Source organism: Saccopteryx leptura, chromosome 3, assembly GCF_036850995.1.
Source record: "Saccopteryx leptura isolate mSacLep1 chromosome 3, mSacLep1_pri_phased_curated, whole genome shotgun sequence".
Classification (NCBI taxonomy): Eukaryota; Metazoa; Chordata; class Mammalia; order Chiroptera; family Emballonuridae; genus Saccopteryx; species Saccopteryx leptura.
In genome coordinates, this window is record NC_089505.1 from 25,761,115 (window position 1) to 25,782,503 (window position 21,389).

The 21,389-nt window shown below is 42.9% G+C and overlaps 1 protein-coding gene across 1 annotated transcript; it reads right to left on the reverse strand.

Annotated features, from left to right (window-relative positions):
- Positions 1–3,515: 3,515 nt before the first annotated feature.
- ABRACL (ABRA C-terminal like) lies at positions 3,516–18,145 on the reverse strand. The gene is made up of 3 exons (XM_066371746.1): positions 17,976–18,145; positions 12,669–12,735; positions 3,516–3,745 (listed from the first exon to the last, which is right to left on the reverse strand). The coding sequence occupies exons 2-3, from the start codon at positions 12,727–12,729 to the stop codon at positions 3,561–3,563; spliced, it is 246 nt and encodes an 81-aa protein (XP_066227843.1). The 5' UTR covers positions 12,730–12,735; positions 17,976–18,145; the 3' UTR covers positions 3,516–3,560.
- Positions 18,146–21,389: the final 3,244 nt, after the last annotated feature.

A 21,389-nucleotide genomic window follows, 5' to 3' on the forward strand; every position in this document is an offset into this window, starting at 1 on the left:
ATATTTTATCATAATTTTTCTTTCATTATTGTTATATATCATAATTTTCTTTGTTCATTTTATGCTATTTTTGTCATCTCTACACCATTTTGTTTCTTATTTTTACATTTATCAGGTTTAAGTAAAATGCTGCATTACCAGTACAACTGGTTTAATATTTGCAAAACATACAAAATTACAAAATACAGGTGCATACAAAAATACAAAATACAGGTGTAAAAAATACCCTAAGAAACATTTTTCTAATTGCAAAACATATCAAAATATATAAACATGTACGAAACATTTTGTTGGCCGCTGGTGCTTGGCTGCAGATCGTTGATATCGTCATCTGAGACAGCAGTTGGGGTTACCAGAGTTGTTTTTTTCATAAACATGTGCGATCACATTCACTTTCTTTCCTCTTTCGTACTCGTGCATTGATTGCTTTCTCATATGTGCCTTGACCAGGGGGTTACAGCAGAGTGAGTGGCCCCTTGCTCAAGCCAGTGACCTTAGGTTCAAACCAGTGACCATAGGGTCATGACTATGATCCCATGCTCAAGCCAGCGCCCCTGCACTCAAGCTGGTGAACCCAAGCTCAAGTCAGATGAGCCCGTGCTCATTTTCATGTGGAGATCGATGGCCTTTCTTTCCTTCTTGGCAGGCTGAGGTGTAGTCCCTCTTCGTAGACATCTTGGGAGGGGTTTGATGAAAAATATCCAAGACACAAAACACAAATTGCTGTACTGAATCTGGGATAACAGTTGAAATGGTGCACGCGGAGATGGTAATGCTGCTGGAAGCTGGTCCGCACTGTCGTACACCCAGCCGGGCAATGGTTATGCTGCCAGATGTGGAGCAGTCGTGGCTAACGATTGTGATCATAAAGTCAAATGGTCGTAAATTGCATAGGTCGTAAGTTGATCAATATCTGTATTATGAAAAGTCAGTGGTAGATAAGAATGCTAATCTGCCAATTTTCTCCAAGAAATCTCATGGATATAACCTCCCTGGAAGATAGGTATCAAATTCTAAATTATTATGCTTTGAAACTGTCAAACTTCATTTGATAGTCACCAAGAAGACTGTAAACAAAGTGACATACTGAGTAACTATTTCAACTTACTTCTGTAGTGTTTTTTTAAAGTCTTTGGTTATAAGATGTCTGCCTCCTCTCAAAAAAAGTTTCATTAGACACGTTTCCAAGATTGCTTTTCCCTAACTGTTGTTTCAATTTTTCAGCCTAGGCTTTCACAAAGCCTGCACTGTGTCTTCTGTGTTTTCTAAGTGCATGACAGTTAATTTTTCAACTCAGTGATAAAAATAAAGACAGACTAATGATAATCTGTATGTATCAAAATGGAGATGAAAATCAAACTTGAACCTTAATTCTCAAGTTTGTCTGCACTCCTGAACCTTCACTTGAGTTCCAGAAAATCCTCACCTGCTTACAACACATTTCCTCTAACCACAAGCTCACTGTGCTCAAATAAAACTTGCCCTAAAGCCAGGCCTCTTGCTCCATCCAATTTCCCTGTCTGTTAACACTGTCAGTCACTGAGCCCACACATGGCGGTGGCTTTTGACTATTCCTTTTCATTTACCTACTTTCCCTTGCCACGTGGTTTTGACTTCCTTCTAAAGGTCTCTTGTATCTATAGTGAATTTATGTCATTCCCACATACCCCTCATCCTTTTCTTTGGGGAACTACATCTCTATTTGAGGTGAGGATCTTACCCACCTTTACTCAGATGTGACCTAGGCCTGTCAATTCATTGTGTCTCATCCCCCTGGTACATGATATTGGCCAAAGAGGTAGTTTTGAGCTACCTCTTAGAACTCATCAGAGAGAATAAATATGCTTTCCACCATGGTTGTTAATCTAGGAGTTTATAAATTTGCAACCACCAGCAGGTATCATCCCAGCTATATGAAGAAAGCCCATTTAGAGTAGAAAGATAATGAAATTGAACTAAAGGTGTTAAGGGTCAACGTGGAAAAACAGAGTTTTGGCAACATCGTTTGAGTCCCCAGAGCCAGCCATGCCTGAAGTCCATCGCATCCCTGGACTCATCACCAATTAGTAACTCAAATACAAAATCCCAACTCAGCCATTGTCTAGGTAGGTGAACCTGGACAAATACTTAACTTTTCTGTGCCTCTCTTACCTCATCTATAAAATGGGAGATAATATTAATTCCTACCTCACAAGGTTATGATTATTAGCATAGTAAATGCTCAATAAACATTAGCAATGACTATGAAGTGCTAGTGAATTCTGTTGTTTAATCTAGTTTGAATTGAGGTCCTGTCACACAATAGAAAGGGTACTAATGATGGTTTCAATTTCCTTCAAAATGAGCTTGAGGTCCATCCTTCCTTTGCCCTTCCATTATCATCCAGCCTCTTGAGAATCCTAAGCAATGTTTCAGCTGGCTTGTCTGACGGAATTTTTACTCTTTACAATCCACCCCAGTTACCAATCGGTGCCACAGCGACCTTCACTAAACATCATTTTCATCATGGAAATTCCCTGCTCCGAGTTCTGTTCAGTCTTCTCTGGCTTCCTGGGTTCCACCTTAATAACCCAACCTGAATCACCTCTCTCCCTAACATTCCTGTCAACCTGACAGCCTCTGACCTTTCACAAGAGCATGCCTTGCTAATTCATGCCCCTCTCTCTTACCTTGAGTCATCACCCTCACCAGTCCCATTTTTCCTCGCTGGATAACCAACACTGATCATTCAAATTCTGCCTCCTCTGTGATACCTTTTCCAACTGTCATAGCTGTCACCAATTTTACCCTCCTTGAGATTCTTTATCATTTTCAGTCCCGTATGTCCTACAGGTTACAACATGCTAATATAGACAATCCTGGACTGTGTCAGGAGGGTTTAACTAACCCAGTTATAAAGTGAAGTTTTTAGGTTACATGTTTTAGCGTGTCCCTCAACTCAATAATAATAAGCAAACAATAGGCATCAAAATCAATTACTTATTCATAGGGCCCAATCATAACACTAACTTTCCCTACGTTATAATTTAAAAACTACTCTGTAACTTTAAGAGAATTTTTCTTCAAATTAAATTAACTTTCACTGCAGTTACCTATTCTTGACATGAAATTTCAATTCTGAGAGGTGCATTAAATCTTCAAAGACAAAATAAAACAGTAAGGCATTTTGAAGATAGTTACATATCTTTATTACATAAACATTATAATATTCTGTGTGGGAACTGGTCTTCAGTTTGTTTCTTGCTTTCACAGAATGTCAATTATCTTTAGCAATCATCTATGAATGATTTATGAAACAACTCACATGCCCACCCAAAAAGCCTCAGTGCCTACATTTTCCAGCCAGATTCCTGAGAAAAAGAATAGGTTTTGTTTATTTTACAGTGTAATACATAAATTTTCTTTTAAGATATAAAAAAGACAGACTTTTAAAATGAGTCTCATTTTGTTTACAAAGTTCTATAAAAATACATTAAGTATGATCATGTTTGTCCTTTGACTCAAAAATATTCCAGTTTACCTGAAAAAAAAAAACAATAAACAATGATATGCCGACCACATTAATCTTGCAGCAATATAATGTCAACATCATCGTGAACACCTTGCAGAAGTAGTTCTCCTGGGTACGTAACAATCTTCCTTCGTTTCGCAGCTTTGAGAGTTCCTACTAATGCTTCGAAGAGGTTGGCGCACTTGTCATCTCGGAAGAGGACCCCAAATTTCACACTTAACTTCCCATCAGCATCTGATTTGAGAAAATACAATATTAGCCAATGCAAAGTCTGTGTCTTACCCTCCGCCCATGTATGGAAGAGTTACATAATCTTTAATAAACATCTAACTATAGGTTACCCAAAGTTACAGTTTAACATTTAACAGTCATAAATTCAATGAAACCTCTTGCCAGATCCCAAACCTGATGAAATCAATAAAACGTGTTGCATACCTCCTAGCCTTAATATCATCTGGACAAAGACTGGCAGAAAACCAAGAAACATTTACAGAAGGTGAATGTGTTACAGCACTAGCACTCTGGACCAGTTTCTCTCTGTCTAAAATGCATTTTTTTTCATTGTTATGTTAGTTGTTGAATCATTAAAAATAACAAATACAAAAGAAACCCCAGGTCAGGAGCAATGTTTCTCTAAATGTGTTCTGAATGTAGTCAGAAAGCCAGGGAGGGAATGGTGACCTTCAAATTAAAAATTCTGCATTTATCAAAATCCCTAGCTAATCTAAATTGGAGACCAGGTTTTAATACAGGTATTAAACATTAAGGTAAATACTAAATAAAAATGAGTTATCAAGCCATGCAAAGACATGGAGGAGCCTTAAATACATATTACGAAGTGAAAGAAGACAATCTGAAAAGGAACATGCTGGATGATTCTAACTACAGAACATTCTGGAAAAGGCAAAACAATGAAAAAAAAGATAAAACGAAGTAAAATGATCAGTGGTTTTCACAGGCTGGGATGGGGTGAGGTGAACAGACAGAGCACAGAGAATATTTTAGGACAGTGCAAACACTCTGTATGATACCATAATGATGGATACATGTCATTATACATGTAATGTCCAAACCCACAGAATGTACAACACTAAGACCCGACCCCTAATGTAAACTATGGGCTGTTGTTGATGTGTCACTGTAGGTTACCCACAGGGGAATCAGTTAGGGCCTGAACCAAGGAATAACTTGTCAAGGGAGAGGAGAAGCTAGAACGACAGGAGACACACAGAAAGTGGTAAGACTTGTGAGATTGGGGGGTGAATGGGCAGGAGCGCCAAAATTATAGCAAGGTTACTGCCTTTAGTACCTTTGAAATCTTTAACCTGACCATACCATATGCTGGGCATTCTATAAAAGGCTTTGCTTATATTCATCTGTATATATATTCATTTGTTACCGTATTCCCCATGTATAAGATGCACCTTTTTTCAAAAATTCTGGGGTCTAAAAACTGGGTGCATCTTATACAGTGGTTCTAGATTTTTTTACTTGCATTTCCCGCTTTTTCGCACTTGTTTTTGCGCTCATTGTTGAAGACAGTGATTCCTCATCAGACACAGATGAGGACAAGCTAATGGATGGGAGTTCTGACAGTGATGCGGAGTTGTATGAATTTTATGATGAATAAAACTTGAGTTCAATAACTTTATGTAACACATTTTTTTTCAAATTTTGGGCCCCCAAATCAAGGTGCGTCTTATACATGAGGAAATACAGTATGTACTGTTCAATTGTAACATGTACCGCTCTGGTGGGGGACATTGATAATGGAAGAGACTATGCATATGTGGGGGTGGAAGGTAATTGGAAAATCTCTGTACTTCATTCTCTATTTTAAGTCTAAAATTGCTCTTAAAAAATAAAGTTTTCTTTTTAAAATTAAGGTAAACAAAAGGAGGATCTTTGGCTAGAAATCTATCAACTGAAAACTCACAGGTAAGGGTGATGTAGGAGACTTCCCCATTGTTGGTTGATTCTTTTGATCTATCTGGATGAACCCCTGACCACCCTTCCTACAGCACTGCTCGACATTCTTCCCTCCCAAAGCTGTGTCCACTGTCAAGAAGCTGGCTATCTCAGGGAGAAGGGACCATTGTTTGGCTAAGCGTTCTTGGGTTCCTGTCTTCGCTGCTAGAACTTCCAACCTGAAGCTCTTAGTAAACTCCTAGTGTGTGTACAGCACTGAGCTGGGTGCTGGAGACCTAGAAGGAGGTACAGAATAACTTTCTAGCGTTCAGAGAAATGGCTTCAAATCCCACAGGACAATGAGCAATATATACCTGACAAATAAAGCAACAGAGCAAAGCAGTATGTGACTGGAGTCAAGTGAGTAGCAAAGGCAATAAATACTGTATTTCAGTTTGGAAGAGGGCAAGATGACTTTGGGCTAGAATGGTGAAGGGAGACTTTGTGTAGGAGACAGTACTCGTTCTGGACTTTAAAGGGGAGTGTAAGGCAACAGTCCTCAATTGAAATCTCTGCCACCAACTAGTTGTTTGGCCTTGGGCAACTTGCTAAGCCCACTAAGTCTCAGTTTCCTCGTCTGTACAATTGGGGCATTACTCCTTCCTGTACAGTGCTGTTGGGGACACAGTTCCAAAGCACACAACACAGTGCCGGGCACCCGCTGAGCAGGCGATCAGTGATCATTAGTTCAATTGTGAATGAGAGAAATGGGGGCGTGTCCCAAGCCAGAGTCCCAGGGGAAGCAGGTAAGTGCTTGAAGGAACAGTAACTAGAGTGACTGTAGGAAAATGGCTAGAGCAGGGGTCCCCAAACTTCTTACACAGGGGCCAGTTCACTGTCCCTCAGACCGTTGGAGGGCCGCCACATACAGTGCTCCTCTCACTGACCACCAGTGAAAGAGGTGCCCCTTCCGGAAGTGCGGCGGGGGCGGATAAATGGCCTCAGGGGGCTGCATGCAGCCCGTAGTTTGGGGACCCCTGGGCTAGAGATTAGATGCTGCCCTGAAACAAGTCTTTGGTGCAGACTTTGGAACACCAAGTCCTGAGGGGGCAGAACACTGCCCAGGCTAGGACTGATAAGGTTGTTTAAAGGAAGCAGCTAATCCTTATAGCCATTTTCTGCATACCTGAAAGGTATTAGTTAATTATCCTTCTCTGCACCTGAATCCATGCTCTGTTAGTATGCTTGATGACTAAAGAAACGACTAAATACAATTGAGGCTACAGAGCTCTGGGCTCTCAGTCCTAGAGGTTGGGGGTCCCCTGTACCCATCTTCTCTCTATGTTGTGTCTTGTGTGTTTATTCTTAAGTCCTGTAGTGCCTTCGTTTCGTGCACACCCATTGCCGAGCTGGTCTTGGCATGACTCACCTCAGGTAGACTAAGAGGAGTAGAAAAAGGAGTAAGTTTGTAAAGAAAAACAGAGAATCTGACCATGGTTGGCCTGGAAAGCAAAGATGTACCTCTTTGATTTTTTTTTTTAACTCCTAGCAGCATGGCCCTCTGTTTCAGTGATTCCAGAAATAAGTGGAGCTGCTGGGCAGCCTGGGGCAGGCCCATCTGAGCTGCAGTTATAGCATCCAAAACATGAAGGTAAAAATACCCCTCACAGGGTTGTTACAAGGATTAAAAGATGAATACAGTATAGGCAAAACCTTTTATAGAATGCCCAGCATATGGTTGTAAGGCCAGTAGTAGCCACCATCGCAGCCATTCAAGTGCAGGTTCTCATTGAATTTGGGCAGATGGTAAAGACAAAAACTGGTGAGCCATTCCTTTATTCAAGACTAGCACAGGCAGGTAAGAAAACAAACACACAGAGCTCCCAAAGCCATTCCCACATTCTTCGGTTTCACAACCAGAAGAATCTTCTCTGGTTTTTCTAGAATCAAAGGCCCCCACCAGTCTCAGCGGAGCTCACAAAAGCCCCTCACCTCCGCCAACATGGCTTTTTCTTCAGCATTCTGCATTCCCTCTGCTCTCAATCTGCAAAAAATGGCTTCCTCCTTTCCTCCTTCTCCTTCTCTCCTTTTCACTCTTTTGGCGGGAAAACCCCTCCTCCAGAAACATTAGCATAACAATGGCCCTTCCTAAGCAGGAAGGTAATTAGCAATTTCACAGACCAGCACCATTTTTAACACTAAAAGTGAGCAAACTCAAATAACACAAATTTTACAAACTCATTTGCCCCACAGTGGTAAAGTCAGGTTAAACATTTTAAAGGTACTGAAGGCAGTAACCTTGCTGTAATCTTGGTGTTCTCCCACCCATTCACCCCTCAGTCTCACAAGTCCTACCACTTTCTTTGTGTCTCCTGTCGTTCTAGGTTCTCCTCTCCATGGGCAAGTTGTTCCTTGGTGCAGGCCCTAACTGATGCTCCTGTGGTAACTGCAAGACTCCTTACCAGCCGCCCTTTCTCCCTGTTGACCCTCATTACATGCTCCATATTGGTACAGGATTAAAAATGTGGAAACAACTTTGTAAGAAGCAAACTTGACTGATAGTCTTCTACTTTAATCTTTCAGGGGCTCGCTGTCACCCTCAAGATGAAGTGAAGTCCGCAGCCTCGCAGAGCAGGCTCATCGCCTGCTGGCCTCACCTCTCACCTGGCCTCCTGCCCCATCGTTCCGCACACCTTTTGGCCCAGTTAAAATGAACAACTTGCTGCTACCCAAGGAGACATGAAAAACCTGCCTTGGTAATTTTACCCATGTCCAGCCCTCTGCCCAGCCCCCAGACCCTTTCTCTCCATAAATTCTTTTTCTTTAACAATAGACTCAAATGTCACCTTCTCTGAGAAGTCCTCTGTGATTTCCTCAGCTGCGTTAATAGCTCTTCATATAAAATTAAATACACAGTTGTCAAAGCACTCACCATCAATTATAGCAATAACAGTTAACATTTATTGATATTAATGTGTTGCTAGAACTGTTCAGTGCATTTTACAGTCATTAATACTCACTTAATCCTCATTTCCTCAAAGATACAATTGACTTCAAGGGGCATTATTTTAAGTTCCAATTGAGCCGCCAATTTAACCACAACACACCATATATTAGAAGATATATCCTTATTTTAGAGATTTCAAAGTGTGAAAAAAACTGTTTTTGAACCATCGAAATAGAATACTATTATGCAAATAAGAAAACCAAGGCACAGACACGTCTGGTCATTACCCAAGGTCCTTCAGCAAGCCTGTTAAGGAGTTGGGATTCATTCCCAGAGTCTGACTCCGGGGCCCACGCTCTCAAGCACCTCCCCATACATGCCTCCAGTTTGCCTGCCTGCCTTCCTGCTACCTAGGGACCCACAAGGGCTGAGATGGAATTTTGTTTATTCTCACATCTCCGGCACTTAAGCACAAAAGCAGCACTCAAGAAATATTTGTTGAATGAAAGAATTTAAATCTCTAAATAATCCTTATCCACTTAATTTTTTTTTCTACTGGGTAGAAAATGAGAAAAGAATTTTATTTTAAAAGAAACGGGTAAAAATAAATTCATCAATTTCCACCTTCAGCTACAACATCAGATTTAGATTAGTCTGCATAGGATTAATCAATATCATAATATAGAGTGATCAAAATTATTCTAGACACAACTTAAATAATTTGCTATAACATGTCAGTAGATTACGTATCTCCATAGATACTTTCCAACACATAAGTCATCCGTTACTGGAAACAGGTAAGTCAAGAAGGCCTGGTAAAGTTGCAATGTTCCAAATATTTTCATCCTTATAGAAATTATGATAATTATTTTGTTGTCTTCTAGCTTGTAAAGCTGGTAATTTTGAAGTGTAGGTTCAGTTTACCTTAGTAGAACAGTAACACTGTGCTAGGGACATGGAGATTAGGCTTGTAAACGCAGTGAATCTGACCAATAAACACTAAGCTGACATGGAGAAAGATCTAAGAGATAAAGGAATGCTATAAATCTTTGGAAATACATCTTTAATACCTCTGGCAAACCAAACAATCCTGGACTATCCCAGGAGTAACAGAATCTCACAGAGCTCAGGAGAAACCGGGAGTGTAGAAATAAGGGCCACAGGCAGAGGCATCACTGTTGAAAACAAGACTCACAAAACTTCCACCAAGTGAGTACGATGAAGTGGGTGGGAACAAAATGGGGTTAGGAAAGACTGTTCATTGGTTTGACTGAGGAAGTAAATACATGACAACCTCCACTATCTCCTCAGTGTTTTCCACAAACATCCCAAATGCAGCTCACGCATTTCCTCCTAACCTGACCTGTGCTACCCTTCAAAGACTTACACACTAGTCAAGGATTCATTGAGTGCCCTCAACTGCTACAGTCTTCAATAATCTATTTCTCTGGGACCATACTGAGCTGGATGTCAGCATTTCACAGCTCAGCATACCATTTTTTTCTGGTAATTGCCTCGTGAGTTTTTAATCTCTTTTCCTCAACTAAGTAGTAAGATCCTTCAGAGACAGAAACATAATTTATGTCGTTTGTACTTGGCATATACAGATTCCCCCAAAATAGTAACTGACCATGTGATTAAATTTGGTTGTTGAGTCCATCAACTTTTACCTGCCTACTTTATTTTTTCTTGGTATATTTCAGTGATGATGACTCAGTGTGATGAAGAAGTAATGTGACTAGAAAAGACCAAAAGGGGAGTGACAGAAAGAATAATGGCCACCAAAGATATCTATGTTTTAATCCCCAGAACTCATGAATATGCAACCCTTTGCATATTTGTAGATTGATTACATTAAGGACCCAAAAATGAGATTATCCATGACTATCTGGGTGAGCCCAATGTTATCACAAGCATCCTTCAAAAATGGAAGAAGGAGGCAGAAGACAAACTCAGAGATATGAGGACTCCAACCAGCTGTTGCCAGCCTTGAAGATGGAGAAATGGGACCAGGAGCCAAGAATGCAGGTTGCTTCTAAAAGCTAGAAAAAGTCTAGGGAACAGAGTCTCTAAAGCCTCCAGAAAGGAATGCACCCTGCCAACACCTTGATTTTAGCACAGAGAGACCCTTATCAGACTCTGCTATGATCTGAATGTTTGTGTCCCCCCAAAAGACTTACATTAAATTCCTAATTGCTAAAGATATGAAATTAGCAGGTGGGGCATGTGGAACAACATGTAAGACAACGACCGTGTAAAGATTTAAGGTCATCAGTCATAAAGATTAATGCCTTATAAAAAGAGGTTGCAAAGAGATCCCTAGTCTCATCCACCAAGTGAGGATACAAGAAGTCTGTAACCTGGAAGAGGACTTACCCGCACCATACTGGCACCCCTGATCTTGGACTTCAGCCTCCAGAACTGTGCTCGTTATAAGCTGGTCCATGGTATTTTTTTATAGCAGCACCACTGAATTAAGACAGATTCCTAACCTATTTTACTATTAAGATAGTAAATGTGATGTTTTATATCACAAAGTTTGTGGTAGCGTTATGGCAGCAATAGAAAACTAATACAGGGGACATTTTATACAAATGGCTTAATGGAATTTTCAAAATATGTCTTGTTATTTCAAATGATTTATGACTCATAAGCAGACAGAACTATAAGGAAGAAGAATCAAGCTATACTGACAAAACAACTCTTATGAGACATTTTAAAGCCATCTTTCACTTGTATGATGTAATTTCATAACTGTGAGTACCATTATCCTAGTTGTTGCTGAATATATCTACTGCTTTCGCATTTTCAAAATGCTCTGCGAATCTTGCATGTCTTACCTGAGATATAAAATTCCCAAAGCTACAAGCACATAGTTACTTTCATTTCACGTCAAGAAAAGGACACCGGCCCTGGCCGGTTGGCTCAGCGGTAGAGCGTCGGCCTAGCGTGCGGAGGACCCGGGTTCGATTCCCGGCCAGGGCACACAGGAGAAGCACCCATTTGCTTCTCCACCCCTCCGCCGCACTTTCCTCTCTGTCTCTCTCTTCCCCTCCCACAGCCAAGGCTCCATGGGAGCAAAGATGGCCCGGGCGCTGGGGATGGCTCTGTGGCCTCTGCCCCAGGCGCTAGAGTGGCTCTGGTCGCAATATGGCGACGCCCAGGATGGGCAGAGCATCGCCCCCTGGTGGGCAGAGCGTCGCCCCATGGTGGGCGTGCCGGGTGGATCCCCGTCGGGCGCATGCGGGAGTCTGTCTGACTGTCTCTCCCCGTTTCCAGCTTCAGAAAAATTAAAAAAAAAAAAAAAAAAAAGAAAAGGACACCAATACAACCAATTTTATATGTCACTAATTCCATGTCACTGCTTATATAGTGCTGAAGAAAAAGCTGACTTAAAAAACCAATTACCTAAAGGATGGTTTATTTGTACATAAATACTCAGTTATATAAAACTCAAGAATCTGAAGAAAATAAAGACAATTTAGTATCATTTCAATTTTAGTCCCCAGTCATTTGGAAGTTAGTAAAACATTGACAGGGAAAAGCAGAAAAAAATTTTAATAGTGTGACAAATAAAAATTTGAGCATGATTCAATCACCAAATTTCAATGCAGCCAAATTAAATAGGCATAGCAGTTTTTGTTCCATTCAAAAAATAATGAAAAGGCCCTGGCCGGTTGGCTCAGCGGTAGAGCATCGGCCTGGCGTGCGGGGGACCCGGGTTCGATTCCCGGCCAGGGCACACAGGAGAAGCGCTCATTTGCTTCTCCACCCCCACCCCCTCCTTCCTCTCTGTCTCTCTCTTCCCCTCCCGCAGCCGAGGCTCCATTGGAGCAAGGATGGCCCGGGCGCTGGGGATGGCTCCTTGGCCTCTGCCCCAGGCGCTAGAGTGGCTCTGGTCGCAGCAGAGCGACGCCCGGGAGGGGCAGAGCATCGCCCCCTGGTGGGCAGAGCGTCGCCCCTGGTGGGCGTGCCGGGTGGATCCCGGTCGGGCGCATGCGGGAGTCTGTCTGACTGTCTCTCCCCGTTTCCAGCTTCAGAAAAACACACACACAAAAAAAAAATCACTGAAAAAAAAAAATAATGAAAAATCTCAGCTGTTCTTTGCACCAGACTCACAATACCTTCAATAGCTTTGTGTCTCCAGATATTCTTCGTGGCTGAAGGCACTTGTCACATGGAACTGAGGGAAGAGCTGCCATAACCGTGTCCTGAGGCCTGGTGACCCCTTCCTAGGCTTCTACCAAAAAAGCTGGTCCCACTTGCTGTGAAGTATCTGTATCTGTGCTATATAATACTTACTTTTTGAACCCAAACGATGAATTTCCTCCACTAAGAGGTTAACTTCGTGATCCACATTCATTGCTGCCTGAGCGAGAAAAAAATATATCTATATTACTGTATTGCCATTTCTACATTCCATTAAGCATATCCTGCCAAATCCAAGGGTCCTTTCTTTTACGTAGTGTTTGTCACTATTAATGAACCATGCTTCTCTTCCTAAAAATACTTGTGTGATGTACTTGGCACTAGAGTACTTCCATTTTCCCTCTATCTCTATAGCTTCTCCTCTGGGCTGGACCCCTTTATTTGACGCAGTCTATTGGGAAGGCTGCAGCTGTTTTCCTTGCACTCACGCTTAACTCCAAGCCCATCCTCTTCAAGGTGCTCCTTAAGCCATCAAAAATATGAAGGTGGCCCTGGCCGGTTGGCTCAGCGGTAGAGCGTCGGCCTGGCGTGCGGGGGACCCGGGTTCGATTCCCGGCCAGGGCACATAGGAGAAGCGCCCATCTGCTTCTCCACCACCCCCTCCTTCCTCTCTGTCTCTCTCTTCCCCTCCCGCAGCCAAGGCTCCATTGGAGCAAAGATGGCCCAGGCGCTGGGGATGGCTCCTTGGCCGCTGCCCCAGGTGCTAGAGTGGCTCTGGTCTCAGGAGGGGCAGAGCATCGCCCCCTGGCGGGCAGAGCGTCGCCCCTGGTGGGCGTGCCGGGTGGATCCCAGTCGGGCGCATGCGGGAGTCTGACTGTCTCTCCCCATTTCCAGCTTCAGAAAAATACAAAAAAAAAAAAAAAAAAATGAAGGTGAGTGACACAACACCTGCCCTCACTGCAACTCACCCTCCGGAAACAAAGAAAGACCTGAGATGCATAGCAATGAGACCGCACTCTTTGAGTGATGGGTCCAAGGCATTATGGGGTTCACAGAAGGCTTCGTGGAGGTCACTGGGAAGGGATAGGCCAGGCAGACAGCTGGGAAAGGGTGTTCTATGCATGGGGAAGAGCATGAACAAAAGGACAGAAGCAAAGCAGAAAAAGCAGGTCATTAAGTTAGGAGCTGGAGGTACGCAGATAAAGGTACACACTCCCTCCCCTAGGGAAGCCTGCAGTCTAGTGGGGAAGGCTGCTTGATACAAGGCAATTTTAATAATGTCAGGTCAGTACAATGATGACTTCCAGGTCACACACAAGGACATGTCCGTTCCTTGTGACTAAAATAAAGAGCCTATGGTGAAGACCATCCATCTTCAGATAATGGGAGCTGTTCACTAGGACCTCCACAGGCTGGGTTCTGCCTACCATTCCAGCCTTCTCCACTCAACCCTCTTGAACTCTAGGTTGTAGCTACATGGCGCTTTTTTGTATTCCCCAAATGTCTCTCAATCTCTCGCCTCCAACCTTCCCACATACTGTTGCTTCAAGCCATACTATGACTATTCCTCTTTCTTGGGGCTAACTCCACACATTCAGTCCCAGCTTAGAAATAAATCCCTCCGAAGCCTTCCATGGAGCCTGGAGGAGGAGCGCTGGCCTGCTGAGTTTTCCCAAAGAATTGTCCATTCTCTTCATTGCATTTGCTAGGAATGATCCCATTCTTGGCTTTCACCACCAGGTGGTAAGTCCCACCAGGCAGGGGTCTGGCTGTAACTCTCTCGGCCGGACTGGCTGGCACCAAGAAGACAGGTTCCATAAATACTGGTTTCATGGACTGAAAGGAGCAAAGGCACAAGATGGGTGCAACTTCACCTATGGGATTTGTCACCATAAAGCTGCTGATTTAAGTAGGGAGCAGAGAGGAGCTCTCCGAGGAAGAGCGCTCAGAGACAGAAAAGGGAAGAGAAAAGGGCTGGGCAAACAGCTACAGATGTGAGAGGAGCGGAATAACGGCAAGAAGAGGGGAGAGAGCCACTAGAGGTGGAGGAGAGAACCCAGACTGACATGGGTCAAAGAGGTGAAAGAAGAGTTTACATAAGAAGGCAGTAATTCACAGCGAAAAGGACCACATGCAATCACAAAGTATGCATCAAATAGTCTGTTTCCCAATCGTGAGTTCTCCAGATCAAATAAGAAACTAAAAACAGTGGGATTGTGTGTATGATTTACTCTGGAGTGGCATTTTGGAAAAAACAACTTTATCCAGAACGATTGTAACTAATTCTTGGTAGCTTTGAAAAATAAGAATGACCTTCATCTATGTTTAAACTATACTGATTGAAACCCCAGATTTTCCATCAGCTAATAATTACAAGCACAACTGCCATCTGCTACATTATATGTACAAATATTAAAACTTAATAAGTTTGTATTGCAATAAAATGCAACATCTTAAGTTAATGTATTTACATAAAGAAATGCTAGTTGCCTTCCCATCTCAAAATTGGATGAGCAAAAATGTGTCTAATGTAATGCAAGTATTCACACTATATATAATAATAGGATTTCCACTTTGAGTCTCATTATTAAAAGATAGAGTTTAAGAGATACTCATAAGCTAAAATGCACCCAGAGGACACAACTGAAAGACGTACCATGAGAATTATGGTAGGAAAAAAAAAAACCTGTAAATATCAGTGTGGTGGACCACTGTCGTTTTTACCTACCCAACACCCATTCTTCATTCTGACACCATTAGTCTAATTTTTGTTTGAATCAAGTCTTTCCTAACTCTAAACATATGTCTCTTTGATAGAGCCTCACCCTAAACTCCAGGAATGATTCAGAGCCAGAATTGACTTGGGGTATAGGTAGATGATCCCATTATGAACAATGAAGTTCAGCCCAGGGATTTTGCCAGAACTATTAGTAAAATAACAACATCCAGCTGGGCTCTAAGATATAAATTGACAGCCCCAGATGTAAACAGCTACCATGTGTAAAAAAATCTGCCAGGAATAAAGCTGGCACAAAGAAAAGTCCAACCACATAACAATAATTGAACCTGTATAGGGACTTTTCCAATTATATCAACTTCCCTGGTTTTGCTTGCGTTGTTTGAATGACTTTCTGTTACTTCCACTCTAAAGACACCTGACCCAAAATGTTAGCCTAGAGAAGACCTACCACTATTTCTTTAAATTAAAGCTCCTTGTATGTACTTATGTGAACAGTCTTGTTTTGTGTTGCTGTATTGCATGGGATGGACAGATCTAATAGAAAGGCAGATTTGGGAGTCCTATAAGAAAGTTTCTCTGGCAGTCAAAACTGTCTAACAATGAATAAAGTTGGCACCCTTTTATCAGAAGCATTAATATGCATAGTATGGATCTGTGAGGGTTGATGAGGAAATTAGCCCACATTGGTCAGAGGGAGAATGAAATGTCCAAGTAGATTTTGGTCCTAATTCTCAGACTCTGTGATTTCCTCTCACACTGGAAATTTCTCTATTGTCATTCTCCACTCCATACACTTCAGACATAACTCTCCTTTAATAGTGAGACTCAAAATGGAAATCCCACTATTATGGATAGCATGAATACCTGCATTATATTAAACAGAGGTATGGTCATCCCATTTCAAGAAAGGAAGGGAAGGCAACCAGTATTTCTTTATAATTAATTACACATAGGTTCCTTATCTATGTTAATTCATGTAATCCTAACAGCCTTGCAAAGTATTTATTATTTATCCCTATTTTATGATATTTTATGACTGATGAAACTACTCAGAGGGGACTCCCCACAATTAAATGCTGTTTCTACCACATCCTCCATCTCTCCCTTGTTCTTTTTCTTTGCAGTTATTATGCAAAGTGCAGTGAGTGTAATAAGAGTTGTATTTGTATAAAATATTACAAACTGAGTACTTACTAAGACAGAACACTTACAGAGCAAGAAGGGCTCCCTGCCCAGACCACTCCAAGTAGGAAAATTACAGGCTTAAGAACTATTGCTAGCATTCATAATTTGGCATGATTTATTTATTTTATTATTTAGCAGGGACAGAGTGGGAGAAATATTCATTGTTACACAATCCTTGGAAGGCCCGTGGCATTTTATCAGGACGCGGGCCTGGGACTGGAATAAGCAGCAAGAACAAAAAGGAGGAGAGGCCATAAAACCGGCAAGCAGAGGGGAAGAAAGAGCTCCTCCATGGGCAAGAGTGGTGGCGGTGGGCGGAGGTGAGGGGGTGGGTCTGATCAAGAGAAGGCGGCGGCAGATGCTAGGCGGGCCCTTTCATTGTGACAGAATGTAATTAGGCATTGTGCGTGGGAATCACAAAGAAAGCGGAATGTCAGAGGATTGGGCATATGATGAAATGTTCCCCCATGAATATGCATCTATTTAAGGGCCCTCACATAGTGTTTTAGTTTTTTTTGTGTGTGTGTGTTTTTTTTAGTTAGGTTGTTGTTTGTTTGTTTTTTAGTTTGGAGGCCATACGTGGAGATTTTCTAATGTTCAAGGACTAAAGCCGACCGGAGCGGGGGCGTCTGGGAATCAGGAGCCAGCTCTGCGTCCGAAGGCTGGCCACACTTGCAGCCCTCCGCAGCAGTCGGAGACCAGCAGCCGGAGCCGGTCGGAGACGGCTGAGTTCCTTCCTGCCCGCTCGCGGGCGCGCACACACTCCATATTTGGTCACCCCTGCTTCAAGTCTGGGAGCTGGCCCGGAAGGGGTCCCCACACCCTGTCCCCTGCAGGCCATCACACTATCACCTCCCGCACTGGAGCAGAGTCGGGGAACGCGGGGCTCGACCCCCTGCTGCGGGACAGCACGGCGGACTCCGAGACGACCTGTCCGGGAAGGGCCGCGTCCCGGAAGCCTTTGTCTCCACACCTCCAGCGCCGCCCGCGCCCTGTGCGCCCAAACCCGACAAGGAAGACGGGCCCGCTCGGGGCTCCGCAAGCCCCTGTGTCTCCTCGCTCCACCCCACCCCACCCCACGTACAATCGGGAGAGTACAGAGCCGCACCCACCACCCGCGCCGCAAAACCCGCTGCCCTGAGACCTTCCGATTCCCCAGTGGGTGCTTCTCCCGCAGCCCTTCGCCCCCACCCCCCGCTCTGCAGAACTGGCTCCTGACCCCGCCAAGTGCAAAGCCGACACGTTGCACTGCGGGGAAAACCCGCACACTGCGGCTGGCTGTCCGCCCCCGGCCGGCAGAGCGTCACGTGGGCTTAGTGCGGAAGTCTGCAGGAGAGGTGGGGACGTGGGGCGCGCCCACCCGGCCCTCTGCACAGTCTCAGCCCGATTGGACTGGCACCGTCCACGCGCCTCAGCCCCCTCCCGGTCCTGGCTCTCCACCTGCAGCCCACGGTTCACCATGCTGCTTGGCCTCCACCGGATCCACCGGTCGATCCCTTACACCTGGCCACGTCTCCCCAGGGGGACTCACTCACCTCTCCGCCTCCTTTTCTTTCCCAATGAAAAACTGGTGCAGCCTCAGCCCCGGCAAGTTACCTTATTCAACGCACTGGGGAGGAAGAGGCCGAGGAAGGAAGTGACTAAGGCAGAGAGAAAGGCTGGTGTGCAGGAGGAGGAGGAGGAGGAGGAAGAGGACGGGGGAGGGCGGTGGAAAGAGTTTCTGCGCTCAGGAAGGGGGCCGCCCACACTCCCAGGGACAAGCCTATGAGGAAGAAACTAGGGAGAGACGACTCCGATAAGGGGACAGATTCCAGCCAGGTGGGAAACGGACCCAGATCTTCGATTACCGCCACCTTTCCTCCATGCAACCCCGAGCCAATGGTCTTCAACCCTCGGCGTCTGATCGTTTGCGTGATTTTCTGCCAAGATCTTTCTCATTAACAGAAGAAATAAAACGCCCCCAATGTGCTGAATTCCGAGATCTAGAGAAACATTACTTTGGTTCTGTAAGCCAGGAGCTGGAGCCTCCAGAAAACTACAGAATAATAGAATGGTCTAATTTGCAAAACAAAACTCATTTTCAAAACCAATTTGTTGGCTCGGTCAAGGCACATACAACAAGCGGTCAATGAACAAATAGTGTAACAACTACGAGTTGATACTTCTCATTCCTCCCACCTCCCTCTCTCTGTAAAATTAATAAAATCTTAAAAAAAAAAAAAAAAGAAAGAAAGAAAAAGAAAACCAATTTGTTCTACCACAAAGAAATTTTACTTAGACAAAGCTGGTTCTTGGTTCTGGGTCAATAGAGGTTTCTTCCTTTCTTCGCTCACTATTTCCTACATTTAACAGCATAACGCGATCAACTTATTCATACATTTCAGTCACTGTTGTTTTCATCTCTATGTGTGTTGTATGCTTGCTGTACCTGGAGTCCCTTCAGAAAGGAAACCAAGGCTCTGCTGAAAGAAGTGACCCAAACCATTCCTAGGGCAGAGGTTGTACAAACCACCACCCAGAAAGCGCCCCTGCCAAATGAATGATTGGATTAAGAGTAATCACGTGACCCTAGAGCACACAGTCCATAAATTGGCTGTCATCCTCAGAGGTGGCCTGGAACAAACAGTTCTCACCCAACAGTGTCTCTGGTAATTCTTTTAAAATACTTTGTTTTATACATATGCTGCGCTAAACATAACATAAACTTCATGTTAATCAATAAGGAAGTTATTTTTAATGAAAGAAATACATAGTATAAATTTTGCCAACTAATATTTTTCATACCCTTTCAGTTTTCATACAGACTTTTGCCACCTTTTCTTGATCTTGTAGGAATATTAGTCCCATGTAACTAAACAATGTGGAATTTTAACCTAAAAAGCAAAAAACAAAATTTGTTAAACAGTTTAGTATTTATTAACTATCAAGCATGTGCCAGTCCTAGAGAGTACAAATTAGCTTACAACATTATCTTTGTCAAAAAAGAAGTTTCAGTAATGTGCATATAAAATATTAAGACAATCTTTATCCATTTATTTAATTGCATAGTATAATCATTGTCCATTGTGATAGATACAACAAAATTTTCTAGTAGCCACATTAAAAAAGAAATATGTAAAATTGATTTTAATAATATATTTGATTTATCCTATACTATATCCAAAATACTGTTGTTATAACCTGTGATGACTATTTAAAAATTATTACCGAGATATCATACATTCTTAGTTTTGTACTAAGTCATTGAAGTCTATTGTGTATTTTATACTTACAACACATTTCAGGTGCTCAAGATCCTTATAAGATTTGTGGTTATTGTATTGGTCAGCATAGATACGAACAATTCCAAAATAAAGCATGACTTATATACTAATAATTTTACTTAAGATATTACATGTTCCTGGAATAAGAAAATTTATTCCCTATTTAAAGCTTTATAAAAAATTGAAGTATTCATTTAAAATATATATAATTGTCTCTATTGCATTTCATAGAAAAAAGTCTTTGTAAAGGATCAGTGGTGTTAGAAATTAGGATAGCAGTTATCCTTCTCAGGTGGTAAGGAGTTTGCAACTGAGAAGGCACATGAGGATCCTTACGGGGTGCTGATGATGTTCTGTTTTTTGATCAATGTATTGGTTAAACAGATGTTTTGTTTTGAGAATTCCTTAAGCTGCATTTTTAATTAATTTTATTGGGGTGACATTGGTTAATTAATATTATGCTTCACGTATACAATTCTATTATGTTATCATCTGCATATTGCATTGTGTGCTAATACCCCGTAGTCTAGTCTCCCTCCATCACCATGTATTTGACCTCCCCTTTACCCTCTTTATTTTGTCTCATGCCATTTTCCCTCTGGTAACCACCCTCCTCTTGCATGTGTTTATGAATTTGTTTTTTTTTTGTTCATTTGTTGTTTAAGCTGGACACTTAAGATAAATATTATTTTTCCTGTGGCTATGTTCTATTTTAATAAAACTTTTTTTTAAAATAAAGAATAGAACATCTTGACCAAGCAACGCTTATCTCTGAAACCAGAGAATTATTCAACAACATTAGGAAATTTAATAATCCCTTGTGGATAACAGTCTCTAATTTTTTTATCTTATTTCTTAAAATGAGATTTCTCATTTGGATCTGACTATCATCATCTTGTGCTTATATTAATGGTGACAATGATGGTAATAATAATGATGATTGCATATCTTGGACATTAATTCTTGATCCAGTTGTAGTACTGTGTGATTGCTTTGGGTGAAACAAGGAAATGAAAGTAGAATTTATGCTCTCAAGAAATAATGGGGGCCCTGGCCGGCTGGCTCAGCGGTAGAGCGTCGGCCTGGCATGCGGGGGACCCGGGTTCGATTCCCGGCCAGGGCACATAGGAGAAGCGCCCATTTGCTTCTCCACGCCCCCCTCCTTCCTCTCTGTCTCTCTCTTCCCCTCCCGCAGCCAAGGCTCCATTGGAGCAAAGATGGCCCGGGCGCTGGGGATGGCTCCTTGGCCTCTGCCCCAGGCGCTAGAGTGGCTCTGGTCGCGGCAGAGCGACACCCCGGAGGGGCAGAGCATCGCCCCCTGGTGGGCAGAGCATCGCCCCTGGTGGGCATGCCGGGTGGATCCCGGTTGGGCGCATGCGGGAGTCTGTCTGACTGTCTCTCCCCGTTTCCAGCTTCAGAAAAATACAAAAAAAAAAAAAAAAAGAAAAAGAAAAAGAAATAATAGGCCCTAGCCAACTGGCTCAGTGGTAGAGCATCAACCCAGAGTGTGGATGTCCCAGGTTCTATTCCCAGTCAGGGTACACAGGAAAAATGCCCATCTGTTTCTCCCACCCCCCCACCCCCCCCACACACACTTCTCTCTCTCTCTCTTCTCCCGCAGCCATGGCTCGGTGGTTCAAGGGAGTTACCTTAGGTGCTGAGGATGGCTCTGTGGCTTCTGCCTCA